The sequence below is a fragment of the Ovis aries genome, chromosome 8 (assembly GCF_016772045.2).
Source record: "Ovis aries strain OAR_USU_Benz2616 breed Rambouillet chromosome 8, ARS-UI_Ramb_v3.0, whole genome shotgun sequence".
Lineage (NCBI taxonomy): Eukaryota > Metazoa > Chordata > Mammalia > Artiodactyla > Bovidae > Ovis > Ovis aries.
The window spans coordinates 6,897,363-6,912,046 of record NC_056061.1 but is presented as its reverse complement, the minus strand read 5'-3'; the positions used below and the strand labels follow the sequence as shown (position 1 = coordinate 6,912,046).

General features: G+C 40.6%; 1 protein-coding gene across 1 annotated transcript in view; it reads left to right on the top strand.

The window, feature by feature from the left end:
* The window catches only part of ELOVL4 (ELOVL fatty acid elongase 4), a 41,505-nt gene extending 27,093 nt beyond the window's left edge, over positions 1-14,412 (top strand). Inside the window, exons 2-6 of the mRNA XM_015097304.4 lie at positions 1,251-1,438; positions 2,831-2,911; positions 6,090-6,261; positions 7,415-7,542; positions 11,827-14,412. Coding sequence (XP_014952790.2) covers positions 1,251-1,438; positions 2,831-2,911; positions 6,090-6,261; positions 7,415-7,542; positions 11,827-12,102 — 845 coding nt within the window. The 3' untranslated portion in view covers positions 12,103-14,412. The remainder of the gene's footprint in view (positions 1-1,250; positions 1,439-2,830; positions 2,912-6,089; positions 6,262-7,414; positions 7,543-11,826) is intronic.
* The last annotated feature ends 272 nt before the right edge of the window (positions 14,413-14,684 follow it).

The window sequence follows — 14,684 nt, the reverse complement described above, 5'->3', positions numbered from 1 at the left end:
AAGAATAAATTCATGTTCTCAGGAAAGAAAAATGTCTTGAATATGGTGGTTGCCATTTAAATAGATTATCAAACTGTAATGACCTGTAACTTAATCCTCAACTTAATTCGGTTATTACCATACTCTTGTCTTCAGCATCCAGATATCTTGCAGGGGATGGCGTCCATTCTCCAGACCTTTTCAGTTTACTAAGGTTTTCCTGCTTTTAGCATAGGAGGGAGCAGCTTCCAAACTGTGCTGATTTATTTCACATATTTAGTATAGGGTCAAGTTTCTCCTTTAAGTATTTTCTGTCTATGAAACCTTTGATCAACTTTTCATCCCAAGCCTATTCTGTATTTTCAATGAACCTTGTTTCGTCTCTTTGTTGTCAAGGTTCTCTGTCAAATATATAAGGTGCACCTTATATAATGCAACTTCTCTTCCAAAAGCTACTCCCAGGAATTACTTCTTGTTTCTTTGGCTTAAGTGTCATGTATTTTGAAACGTATGTCTTTTTAATTGGAGGATAATTGCTTTACTGTATTGTGCTGGTTTCTGCCTCACATCAACATAAGTCAGCCATCGGTATTCATGTCCCCTCCTTCTGGAACCTCCCTCCCACTCTGTCCCACCCCTCTAGGCTGTCACACAGCACTGGCCTGAGCTCGCTGCATCATACAGAAAATTCCCACTGGCTCTTTTACATATGGTAACATACATGTTTCCATTCTACTCTCGCAGTTTGTCCCACTGTGTCCCCAAATCTGTTCTCTATGTCTGCATCTCCATTCAGTTCAGTGCAGTTCAGTCGTGTCCGACTCTTTGCGACCCCATGAATCGCAGCACGCCAGGCCTCCCTGTCCATCACCATCTCCCGGAGTTCACTCAGACTCACGTCCATCGAGTCGGTGATGCCATCCAACCATCGCATCCGCTATTGTCCCCTTCTCTTCCTGCCCCCAGTCCCTCCCAACATCAGAGTCTTTTCCATTGCTGCCCTGCAAATAAGTTCACCAGTACCATCTTTCTAAATTCCATATATATGTCTTAATATACAATATTTGTTTTTCTTTTTCTGACTTACTTCGCTTTGTATAATAGGGTCTAGGTTCATCCACGTCATTAGAGCTGTATGTCATGTGTTTTTGTTGGACCTCTGAGGATCTGTGTTTGGTCACGGAGGGAAGCTAAGTTGAAATGTGCCACTTCCTAATAATTCCATTTGATAAAACGTTTATCATGTAACGAATTTTGTGTCCCCTCTGTAGATAAACGTGTCGAGAACTGGCCTCTGATGCAGTCTCCACTGCCTACACTTTGCATCAGCACCCTGTACCTCCTGTTCGTGTGGCTGGGTCCAAAATGGATGAAGGACCGAGAACCTTTCCAGATGCGTTTAGTGCTCATTCTCTATAATTTCGGGATGGTTTTGCTTAACCTTTTTATCTTCAGAGAGGTAGGTTTACTAAAGTTCACTTTATACTCCCTCAGGTCTGTTGCAAATTGAAAAATAAGAATGTGTAAAACTACGATTGGAATGCTGTGCCTTGAGATAGCTGTTAGCTCCTCTAAGAGTGAATTTATGTTACTGGCATAAGCATGGACAACAAAAATCTGAAACATACATAAAGTATAAGACTTGTTTAAACTGAAATTTGGAAGCAGACAAACTGGATTCTGAAATAACCCTTACTGATTTTTCTGACATTGCTGCTAAGTCGCTTCAGGCATGTCCGACTCTTCTCCAGGCAAGAACACTGGAGTGGGTTGCCATTTCCTTCTCCAGTGCATGAAAGTGAAAAGTGAAAGTGAAGTCACTCAGTCATGTCCGACTCTTAGCAACCCCATGGACTGCCACCTACCAGGCTCCTCCGTCCATGGGATTTTCCAGGCAAGAGTACTGGAGTGGGGTGCCATTGCCTTTTCTGACATTGGAAGTTCCTTAACTTTTTTGAGGCTCATTTCCCCCATCTGTAAAATGAGCATAATATCTAGCTTCTAAGGTATCAGAAGTAAGTGAGATAATTTTTGCATAGTGTTGAGAACATATTAAGACCTCAGTAAATAGTTGTGGCTATTTCTATTTGTCATTCAGCAGTTTCAGGTTTGGTAACTGATGAAAATATGCAGATGTGAAATACCGATTTCAAATTTAAATCCTACCGCATAATATAAGTGTGTTAATTCTAGGTTGGAACTAAAATGCGTTAACTGTTATACAACTATTGCTGCTGATCAGTGTATACTTTTCTGGACACCAAGAAGTTCTCTATGGCATTTTAAGAGGAAATCCTAAAAATTAGACTGACCCAACCACTTTTTAAGTTGTAAGACTGAAAGGAATTTGTTTTCCAAGAGACTCCTCCTCAGTGTTCATCCTGAACCCAGCAAACTGAACTGGTGATGCTAAGAAAATGAACCGTATGCTCCTTTTAAAAAATCTCTTTAACTGACAGCGTAGCCTACAGAAACTCAACATCATAAAAAGCTTTAATTTATTTGGCTACTTTCCCTAATTTGTTAGATGCAGTCCACTCTGGTTCAAAACTAGAAACCCGTGCAAGTCTTGCAGCGTGGTTAATCACAGTTTCTCTTAATATTATAAGATAGATAGAGTGTCTCAGTCCAAATTTTACACGTCATTTTAAATTTAGATTTCAACTTAAGAATAAATTGACGGATGATAAATTTTAGGAATTCCAACATATTAAATGTTTGGTGCATTTGAAATTTATTTTTAAGACAGTATTGCTCTTAAAAATATTTTGAAAGTTTGCACATTGTATATAGTGCTTTTAAATGCTATATCTTCTAAAACTTTACTCCAAATGTTATTTTCTTTTTCCAGTTATTCATGGGATCATATAATGCAGGATATAGCTATATTTGCCAGACTGTGGATTATTCTGATAATGTTCATGAAGTCAGGGTAAGTACATTAAAAATACTGCTAATCAGTAGAAGTTGGTTTAATTTTGTAGTCTCTAGTCTGTAAAAAAGCATGCTTTAATGTAGTGGTAAAACTACAGTGGGATTGTTTTGAGTCAATAAAACTACTTTTTAAAAAATATACATAATTTAAAATCCATTTCCTTCCCCCATTATCTTTCCTCATTTGGTGATTTGAGAGTGAATATGTGCTGGGCTACTGAAATGCAGTACTCAAAAAAAAAAAATAATAATACTAATAGTTCCATGTTTAGTATAAAGATTATATTTTAGATTTTTGGTTTTGGGGGTCAAGAATAGAAACTCTTGAAGTTGAATTCATTTGTTAAGCAAGTATGAGGAAGACAAATATAAATGATTTAATGTTTAGTAAATTAGGCACAGCACAGCTTGTATAGGTATAAACCCAGTTTTTATTTATATTTGAGAAAAATAGAGTAGTAATACAGTGTTATCATATTGTACTTTGTAGTCACCTACATCAGTAAAATTGCCATTTTACTCAAGTGAAGAAACAATAAATTATCTTACTTTGTTAAGTATTTATTGAACACCTCTTGTATACTGTGCTCATATTAAACATATGTGTCCATAACATATGTTAACTATGTGTGTGTTTTATGTTAGATATAATATATGTAGTAATAATGTAATGTGTAGTAGCTGGCCCTGAAGAAAAATAGCTCTTTAGCATTGGGGTTCAACAATATAAACACCAGTATTCATCAAGACCCAAGACTAAATTGCTTTAATGTATTTATGATTTTATGTCTCTGTCTTCATTTCCCCATTGGAAGACTTAACACGCTGATGAAAAATCACCCCTTTTGGTTGTCACGTTGGTTTTATTTTATTCCTTCAACAAATGTGTATTGAACATCAGCTATACACAGATAGTGCGATGGTGCTGGGGACCCAAGTGGGAAGGCAGACGGGGTCCAGCCTTTGTGGAGCTGACCTTCCAGCAGAGGTGGGAGAGGCAGGCATGCAAACAGAAGGTTAGCCGGGAACTCAGACCTGAGATTGCCTGAGGGGAGCCCCTTTGTTGAGGTTTGTTGCTAGAGAACCTTCTCCTGGTTGGAGCACGACTGGTCTTGCTGGCATCTGGAGAGAGAAAAGGAAACGTGTCGGCCTTGCTTTCTCTGAGGAGTGAGCTTAGATAAACCCTTCGGGCCAAACAGCATGTCAGCATTTGGGGGATAAAGTTTTTAAGATACCACTCTGGCCATTGTGTGCCTGCCCTCCTGGCATGCGTAAATTGATCAGTTCTTTTGAAATGTAGCTGCTATGAGACCTGGAATCTAGGAGGAGAAAGGACAAGAGTGGCAGCAGATTGTATTTGAACATTTCTTCCCTCTCGGCTATTCTGAGATGTGGCAGAATAAGTGTTTTACTCAGAGCCTCATCTTTGTATCCGTTGTTATGTAGCTAAGAAGGATCTTTTCACTTTGATGAAGCTCTTCAGTTCCCTGGTGGCTCAGATGCAAGAGAATCTGCCTGCAATGCAGCAGACTTGGGTTTGATTGCTGGGTCGGAAGATCCCCTGGAGAAGGCAGTGGCTACCCATTCCAGTGTTCTAGCCCTGAGAATTCCATGGACAGAGGAGCCTGGCGGGCTACAGTCCATGGGGTCGCAAAGAGTCAGACACCACTGAGCGATTAGCACTTTCACAAACTAGAGAGGATTGTTAATTACTGTTTATGAATCATTGCTGATTTAGAGTGCCAAATAAGAGGGAAAATAAGACATGACCTCTTCCCTTCATACTGTTGCTAAGTCATGTCCAAGTCCACAGACTATATCTCACCAGGCTCCTCTGTCCATGGAATTCTCCACGCAAGAATACTGGAGTGGGTTGCTGTTTCTTGCTCCAGGATATCTTCCCGACCCAGGGATCAAACCTACGTCTCCTTCATTGGCAGGTGGATTCTTTACTGCTGAGCCACTGAAGCCCCTTACTGCACCAAAATGTTACGCTTTAAAATACTAACATAATACTGACTATTAAATATAGTGTTGCTTTCAGTAGTTCCCTATTTCTAGTTTGTTTTCACGCAACTTTTATCATTTTCAACAATGTTATTATGCAAACACACTCAGTAAATAATTCTCAGTTTGTAAATACAAGACATTATTTTTCTCTTTGGCTGTTCTCTTTTTTCCTTGCCTACACTTTAAAATCGTAATTTTGTTTTTCAAAAGCGAACAGCCAAACCCAAACAAACACAAACCCATGGCATCCAACAGGTGCTCTTAGCGAATGAAGGAAGACCCCGTCAGCTCTGAGCAGCCTAAGCCTTCCTGTGAATGCATCTGCCGCACTGCTGGCACACAGGTTCACCATCAGATTTCAGTTTGTGCCGTGGCCTTGGCTGTTGGTATATGGGGCAGATGCCATAGAAAATGCTTGACATAAGAAAGGTGAATCTAGATTCCTATTGCAGTGGGAGTCTTGTGAAGTGCTTTAAAATGCATATACCCAGGTCACCTCTCACTGGATCCTTGGATCCTTAATCTCAGCGTGTAATGTAATCTTTCTGCACCATCTGGTGTCTTAATTAGAGCCCAGGAAAAGAAAAGACTTACTCGTGTAAGCAGGATTATATTTATGACCTAGGAAATATTTGTTGCGTGTTTGTGTTTATTGCAGTTTGTCGTTTTAAAAATTTCACTGCCTAATAAAAAATAATGTGGTTAAGTATTTTGTTGCACATGTTGAAGTGAGAAAGAGAGACCAGTTGCCACTCAGTCATACTTGCAAGAATCTCTGAGGCTGGAATATAGGCTAGGCATGAGCAACTGAAATACCTTTATAGAGTAAATATCTCAGCTTCTCTACCACATTGAAAATCATAGCAGTTGAAAGCGTTCACAGCATTGCAATCAGCAGGTTGGTACCCATGACATCCAGCTATGAAACAGACTGAAAATTTTCTCTGAACTGTTGGCATAGTGTAGATATAGATTTGGACTCTTTTATTTCCCATTTCCCATCATTTTCCCCATGAAAAGATGCCTAGGTTTCACACCCACTTAAAAATGATTCTATGCCTCATACATTTTGTGCAGTAAAAATTGCTTAAGACTTAACTTTAGTAGACAGCCATGTGATAGTATCATTCTGGTGTTTATAAAATGCTGTCCCTTTCTTTCTGCAGATAGCTGCTGCTCTGTGGTGGTACTTTATATCTAAAGGAATTGAGTATTTGGACACGGTGTTTTTTATCCTGAGGAAGAAAAACAACCAAGTCTCTTTCCTTCACGTGTATCATCACTGTACCATGTTCACGTTGTGGTGGATTGGAATTAAGTGGGTTGCAGGGGGACAGGGTGAGCATCTTCAGGACTGTGTCCCCGTGCACTGAATTATATAAATGTGTTGGGTGGAAAGTGGTGAGAATTTGGCTTGGTACAACGGCAGCCCACTCCAGTTTTCTTGCCTGGAGGATTCCATGGACAGAAGAGCCTGGCGGTCTACAGTCCATGAGATCGCAAAGAGGAGGCTCATGACCGAGAAACTAACACACACACATAAATATAACTTACTTCCAGGCTTAATTATTCCTGTGTTAATGTCACTTTAAAGAAATTTGAAGGAAGTAGAGCTTTAGCTGTTTATCTGTGACTACTTTCACACCTAAAGATTTACCCCAGAGATTAGCATAAATGAATCCCAAGTGTAGCAAACAGTATTTTGAGAGGGAGCAATTCTAGTGGTTCTGATCCAGAGGATACCAAGATAGAACTTCTCCATCTGAAGGCTCCTCCTCTTCTCTGAGCCCAGAGCCCACTCTTGCTCTCAAACAAGCCCCAGTGCGCCTACTGCTTCTTACTCAAAGGAAATTGTATGTAGCCTTCTCAGTATTGAAGAGAATCTGAACTCACAGTTTGGCCAAGATCTACCTCCAGCTTTTCAGATGCCTGTACATTGGAGATAATTCATACCACTGAGCTGGAAACAGACCATTCCTCTGATGGGAACCCAGGGTACAAGTCATACTACAGTTCACCTTGCTACTTTACGTTTAAACTATTTAGAAATCTAAGAAGCGAGTACTGTTTTGTTGTAGCTATGTGTATCGGCACGTGTAAAGACAATAATGAAGGATTTACAAATCTGCTTTAAACCATTATCTGTACCCTGGCTCTTATCCCCCAAGAGCAACAGAATGAAAAATAATATTGGCAGTGTTAGGACCTGCTTAAGTACATTAGGGCCTACTTGAGCCACTTGGGAAGTCCTTTGCCTTTGAAGAACACCCATTTTTATTTATATGGTAAAAGCCGGAGTCTTAAACTTTAAAAATATTTGGCATGATCTGAAGAGAAGGCTTGTCCATTAGAACTATTTTACAACTTTTATTTCTCATCTGTACTCAGTATTAAATGTTGGAAAATAATGTAGATTGATTTATTTTACGTTCAAATGGTTTATCACCTAAATAAAGATTTCTGTGTCTTGTAATTACCTCTTTTTCTAAAGCATTTTTTGGAGCCCAGATGAATTCCTTCATCCATGTGATTATGTACTCATACTATGGGTTGGCTGCCTTCGGCCCGTGGATTCAGAAATATCTCTGGTGGAAGCGATACCTGACCATGCTGCAGCTGGTGAGTTCTCAACTAACGACTGAGAATGTCCGGCTCTCGTTCACTGTGGAGGGCTGAGTTACTTTCACCCACTCTGTGTTACCAGACTGGCTTTGTCTGTGCGATAGGCATTGAGGCTGTCTGGCTCTCAACCACCTGTTCATAGGCTGAGTGTTCACAGACTCTTGCTTTCTAAATGTCCCTAGAAGACCAGATGCAGGTCCTGTCTGTCTAATAGGAATGTCCTTTAAACATCTCTGTGAAATGGGTGAGTAAAGATCTAGGCATGTCACAAAATGCATACTCGTTTATGATGAGTATTCAGTTCAGTTCAGTTTCAGTCGCTCAGTCGTGTCCGACTCTTTGCGACCCCATGAATCGCAGCACGCCAGGCCTCCCTGTCCATCACCATCTCCCGGAGTTCACTCAGACTCACGTCCATTGAGTCGGTGATTAGTGTTAGGTAGTTAGACTAGGAAACAGAAGTCCAAAATGGTGGTGGCTAAAAGACAAGGAAGGGAAAACCCTGCAAAAACAGAATAAAGGAAGGCCTGCTGCCGCCGAGTCGCCTCAGTCGTGCCCGACCCTGTGACCCCACAGGCAGCAGCCCAGCAGGCTCCCCGTCCCTGGGATTCTCCAGGCAAGAGCACTGGAGTGGGGTGCCATCTCCTTCTCCAATGCATGAAAGGGAAAAGTGAAAGTGAAGTTGCTCAATCGTGTCCGACTCTCAGCGACCCCACGGACGGCAGCCCACCAGGCTCCCCCGCCCCTGGGATTCTCCAGGCAAGAGCACTGGAGTGGGGTGCCGTTTCCTTCTCCAGTACCTGAAAGTGAAAAGGGAAAGTGAAGTCACTCAGTCGTGTCCGACTCTCAGCGACCCCATGGACTGCAGCCCACCAGGCTCCTCCATCCATGGGATTTTCCAGGCAAGAGTACTGGAGTGGGGTGCCATTGCCTTCTCCAAAGGAAGGTCTGAGGACCTCGTAAAACAAACAGCACTCTTGGCTAGCCCAGTTTGCATAGGGCAGGCCCAGGGGGACAGAAAAACATACAAAAAGAGGAGCCAAAGGGCTCTCCCCGCCCCGCCCCGCCCCGCCCCACCCCTGTCGCTGGGGCGTTCTTCTCTTCGCGTCTTTGGGTCCATGTGCTCTCATGCCTCGAGGATGGATTTTCCTGCCATTATCTAAATAAAATAGAGCTGTAACATGGAGCTGTAACACTGATTTGTCTAAGAGCTATAACACGGTCCGTTTGAGCCCTGAGAGCTAGAACACGGTCTGTCCAAGACCCGAGAGCTGTGACACGCCAAGTGCTTTAATGTCCGTCACTCCAAATCTTTGTTGTGGACGAGACAGAACCGAGGAGCATATACTCACCTGACAATTAGAAAAATAACTTCTTTCTTAGTTTTTTTCCACTTAAAATATTATTACCTCTCTTCATTCTTCTCTTAAATAAACTTTCTGTTTTTTTACTTCCATTTTTCCGTCCTTGCGAACAGATCCTATACATTTAGAATAGTAAGGTTGTAGAGAAGTCACAGAGCCAGCGAAGGGGTCGGGTAAAGGATGGGACCAAGGGGAACTTCCCTGGATGCCCAGTGGTTAGGGCTCCATGCTTCTCCTGCAGAGGGGGTGAGTTTGATCCCTGGTCAGGGAACTAAGATCCCATATGCAGCACTGTGTGGCCAAAAAATAAATAAGTTAAAGGACCAAGGATCAAAGAACTCTTAATTTCCTAACACACAATCCTTAGAGAGCAGAGCTTGGTATACTCAAATGTTCATCTTCAGAGGAGACAGTTCGCAGCACCAACCCCTAGTAGGACTTCTGGAAGCATCTGGGTGACTCAGTGCAACCTTCAGAGCTAAAGCACCAGCCCAGTAATCAAACCGGAAATCCAAAACCAACCTGGTAGCTATTCTTCAAGCCTTGGAATTTATTATAATTTGCTTTAATCATAGCATGTGCGCAATTTTATCAGTGGAATCACATTTGGAAATACCATTCGCCTCTGTTTTAAGTTGCCAAACAACAGGCTACCCAAACGGGAAGCACAGCTTTTGGGGAGTGCTGGGTGTGCAGGATTCATCTGTAAGTAAAATGCTACAGGAAGCTTCCTCCAGTTCTTGTGTGACCTGTTTACACAGTTTGTGTGATTTGTTCCTCTCAGTTATTAGTAAATGGGCCCAGGAAAATGAGAAGAAGACAGAGATCATGTGAACTCTTGTCATCTACATTGTGGGAAGACTGCACCTGATTCTCCTCGAGCGATGCCCCGCTCAGTCACCCCCCAGACACACCCTTTTCCAGCGATGCAGGTTCCAAGAATCATTGTGAAATCAAAAGTCCCTAAAACTTGGATTTTGCCATGGGAAACTTTTAAAGTTTTTTAGTGTGATACAAATTTGGAGCCAAACATGGGGTAAACTTTAAAAATAATATTTAATATAATACTGATAATGCTATCCTTAAAGGAGAAGCTGCAATTGCCCATTTTAAATAGGGTGTTAATTTTGTGAAGGGTAGTGTATTTCCAAGGAAGAAGTTCTCACAGCAGTAAATCTTGTATGTTAACCCTGTAAAAAATTAAGTGTTGTTTAACCCCATGAAATTCATGAATTCTTATACTGAGAACCATCCTCTCCTTTTATACTTATTATCAAATATCTACTAAGTTTTACCAAGAATCTTAGTTTTTAAAGGATGTGTTAATTCAATTTTTAAATTTTTAATTAATTTTAAAATGCATATTTACCTGTCTCCTATAAGCAACAGATAATGAACCATTTTGATAAACTCATTTTTAAAAGTATATGTACCAGCTTGCTAACAACTTTGTGGAAAGAAATCAATATATTTGGGAGGAAAACAAAAACTGAAGAGCCTTCACTAATTCCCTCTCATTAGACAGTGTTATTCAGCATTATCCAAAAAATAATCCTCAGGGTCCAGATACCAGGTCAGTCAGTCAGTTCAGTCACTCAGTCGTGTCTGACTCTTTGCGACCCCATGAATTGCAGCACGCCAGGCCTCCCTGTCCATCACCATCTCCCAGAGTTCACTCAGATTCACGTCCGTCGAGTCCGTGATGCCATCCAGGCATCTCATCCTCTCGTCCCCTTCTCCTCATGCTCCCAGTCCCTCCCAGCATCAGAGTCTTTTCCAATGAGTCAACTCTTCGCATGAGGTGGCCAAAGTACTGGAGCTTCAGCTTTAGCATCGTTCCTTCCAAAGAAATCCCAGGATTGATCTCCTTCAGAATAGACTGGTTGGATCTCCTTGCAGTCCAAGGGACCCTCAAGAGTCTTCTCCAACACCACACTTCAGAAGCATCAATTCTTCGGCACTCAGCCTTCTTCACGGTCCAACTCTCACATCCATACATGACCACAGGAAAAACCGTAGCCTTGACTAGATGGTCGTTAGTCGGCAAAGTAATGTCTCTGATTTTGAATATGCTATCTAGGTTGGTCATAACTTTTCTTCCAAGGAGTAATCGTCTTTTAATTTCATGGCTGCAAGTCACCATCTGCAGTGATTTTGGAGCCCCCAAAAATAAAGTCTGACACTGTTTCTACTGTTTCCCCATCTATTTCCCATGAAGTGATAGGACCAGAGGCCATGATCTTCATTTTCTGAATGTTGAGCTTTAAGCCAACTTTTTCGCTCTCCTCTTTCACTTTCATCAAGAGGCTTTTGAGTTCTTCCTCACTTTCTGCCATAAGGGTGGTGTCATCTGCATATCTGAGGTTATTGATATTTCTCCCGGCAATCTTGATTCCAGCTTGTGTTTCTTCCAGTCCAGCGTTTCTCATGATGTACTCTGCATATAAGTTAAATAAGCAGGGTGACAATATACAGCCTTGACGTACTCCTTTTCCTATTTGGAACCAGTCTGTTGTTCCATGTCCACTTCTAACTGTTGCCATGTCCACTTTTAACTGTTGCTTCCTGACCTGCATACAGATTTCCCAAGAGGCAGGTTAGGTGGTCTGGTATTAATCATGGGGATCAGTGCGGAGCTTTGCCCTCAGGTGGTACTCGAGGGGAGAGATGGACAGTCCAGAAGTCAGCAGATGCAAAAGACATAATTCCTATGAAACAGAAAACCAGCACAAGCCAGACCCCTTTGGTTAAAGGGATGGAGGGCCCCATTGGGTGGGGGTACTTGGGTCTTAGCAGGAAGACCCCGTTGAGGACGTGGTTTTGAGAAGCGGCCCGCGTGAGAAGGAGCCAGGAAGGGGCCAGGGCCTGCAAGCTGCTTGCTGCCCACAGTGAGCGCCTGTGCTGTTGTGTTTTCCAGGTGCAGTTCCACGTGACCATCGGGCACACAGCGCTGTCCCTTTACACCGATTGCCCCTTCCCCAAATGGATGCACTGGGCTCTCATTGCCTACGCGATCAGCTTCATATTCCTCTTCCTTAACTTCTATGTGCGGACGTACAAAGAGCCTAAGAAAGCAAAACCTGGAAAAACAGCGGCGAATGGTATTTCAGCAAATGGTGTGAACAAATCCGAAAACCACCTAGTGGTAGAAAATGGCAAGAAGCAGAAAAATGGAAAAGCGAAAGGAGAGTAAAACGAGCTGGGCCTTACCTGGTGTTGACAGTGAGGAAGTTCCCACTTCGTTTAAGATTTCAGGGAAAACAGAAGCAAATGAGGGTTTGAGGGTGGGGAGCAAAAAGGCAAATGTGCTCTATGTATTATTAGTAACCTTTAGATTGAGTAAAGTGTTAAATACAACACCCAGATGTTTTATTTATGAAGTTTTTATTTTAAACATTTTTTCTATTAGCCTTGATGTTGTCAGACCAAAGCAATCATCACGTGACTTTGGAGGCCCTTCCCCTGCGCCCCTCCCCTGCATTCACGTCCAGCAGTGCATGAGATTTTTCATTTCTCTTCATCCTTCAGTTTGATGATCACAGAAACACGGTCTTTATGCATTTTTTTTTTTTTTAGCTAATTTGCAACTTATATACTGATGAAAATCAGTTCCCTTATCTTTTCTGGTCCCAAACTGGAAATGCAGATATTTTAAAACGTGCACATTTGAATTCATTTGCTGACTGGAATGATCAAATCTCTCCACCCGTAGTCCGAAGATACCCTTTTGGTTGGAATTAAATTTTAAAAATCTGATGATCTTTGTAGACGCTTAGAGGCTTTATGATGATGGTGTTGGTGAAAATAGATTTACAGTGAAATCCTGTCCAGTGGCTCAAAGTTCACTGTGACCTGCAGCACAAATCACTGTGGGAAACAATTTTGTGATGAAAAGGCAGCCTTTCAATACTCCTGTTACTACTAGGTATATATTATGAAAATTAAGATTACTGTCTGATTGGAACATGAAACAACTCATGTGTCTACTAGTAACATCATAAAATAGTTACATTTATGTGCTGTTAGAAGAGAGTATGTTGATTTTATCAGGCTTTCCTTGTTTTGATTTGTGGCTGTTACTGATTTTTCATATGTGGAAATATACCTACCTCTTCTGTTGGAAAGAACATTTAAAATTAAATAAATTTTAATTAAAAAATCAAGGAGTCCTCTAATGTAAATTTTAATACTAACTTTCAAATTCACTAACTTTCTTTTTTTTTTTCTTTTTTTACAAATACCGTACAGCAAGCTTTTTTGTGAAATTATCCTTCTCTTTCAATGTGTTTAATTTTGGAGTGATATTTTTCTGTGACAGAGTTGCAAGATCTTATTTGTAACTAGATATGAAGTATAGACCCGTTTTGGTGCAATATTCTTGACTCCTTGGTGCTAAAGATCATTAAATTCAATGCTTGATTGTTACACGGTGTTAATTGCTAAGACATAAAGTGAGTCAAAGTGAGAGTAGTCAGAACCAGAAAATTAAATTTGCTCTTTACCAATGAAGTATTTCATGTAATGTAAAAACACAACTGGAAATTCACTAGGAAAGAACTTGTGCTGTGTCTTATTACATAGGTTAAATTGGTAGAGGGTATTGCACAGGGATCTTGTGACCAAAATTTAAAAGGCATGAGTATTTCTACGTATCTTTAACATATCAGAACTGCATGTGCAGGATGTAATGCTGTTTGTGCAGACTATTTCAGAATACTTTGTAAACTATGAAATATTTATTGTGCATTCAAATTACACACTCCCCCCCCACCTCCGCTTCAAGGCATGCAGACATGGGAACTACAGAAAATTTGCAGCACGTATAGTTTGATCTAGGAGGATTCAATACTTTTGTCTTTACCGCTCAGTTTGTAATGACTAGAGATTTGTAAATCTTTGTGAACATTCTGTACTGGTTCCCTAGAGCTATTCATTCCCTGCTCCCTGATTTCAGCACAATAAATATACTACTGCTGTGGGAAAAATGATTTTTTTGGCTACTCAGTTTATTATAATATAAATCTGCTAGATATTTATTTATTTAATCCAGTTGTTAATATTCTAAATTATTCCCTGCTGCCAATTTCTAACGTAGAAAAGAAACGAAACTAGAACTTGGGTGTCAATAATTTCTGGCAAAAAGCTTATTTTTTTATGGTAGCATGTTTTTACTTTAAAACTTAGGTGTTTCTTTGAAAGAATTTTTGGATTCTGACATATTTTGTTGTGAATTCTTACATTTGTCGTTTCAAATGTAAGCTTTTTTTTTTTTTTTTTGAAGAAGCTTTTAATTTGATATTGGAGTGTAGTTGACTAACAATGTATTGATTTCAGGTGTACAGTGAAGAGATTCAGTTACGCATATCCATGTATCTATTATTTACCAAATTCTGTTCCCATTTAAGTTGTTACATAATATTGAGCAGAGCTCCGTGTGCTATGCAGTAGTAGGTCCTTGTTGGTTTTCCATTTTAAATACAGCAGTGTTTACATGGTAACGCTATTTAATGGTGTGCTGTTTTTTGTTCTAAAAATAAAGTTAGCAAGTTCTCCTGTTCTGATATTTAAATCCTCCAGTCCTTACTATACTTTAAGCTTTTTTTCTTTAACCAAAGATGATTTTAAGATGTAATAAATACAGCCTTTTATGATTGCTTTCATAATTTCTCTGTCACCCCACTAAATATACATGCCTCATATGTAAAAATCAGTGAGGAGGATTGCATCCTCTTTCTGGTAAAAGTTTGTCATTAACTTAAGAAAAGTTTTCTAACA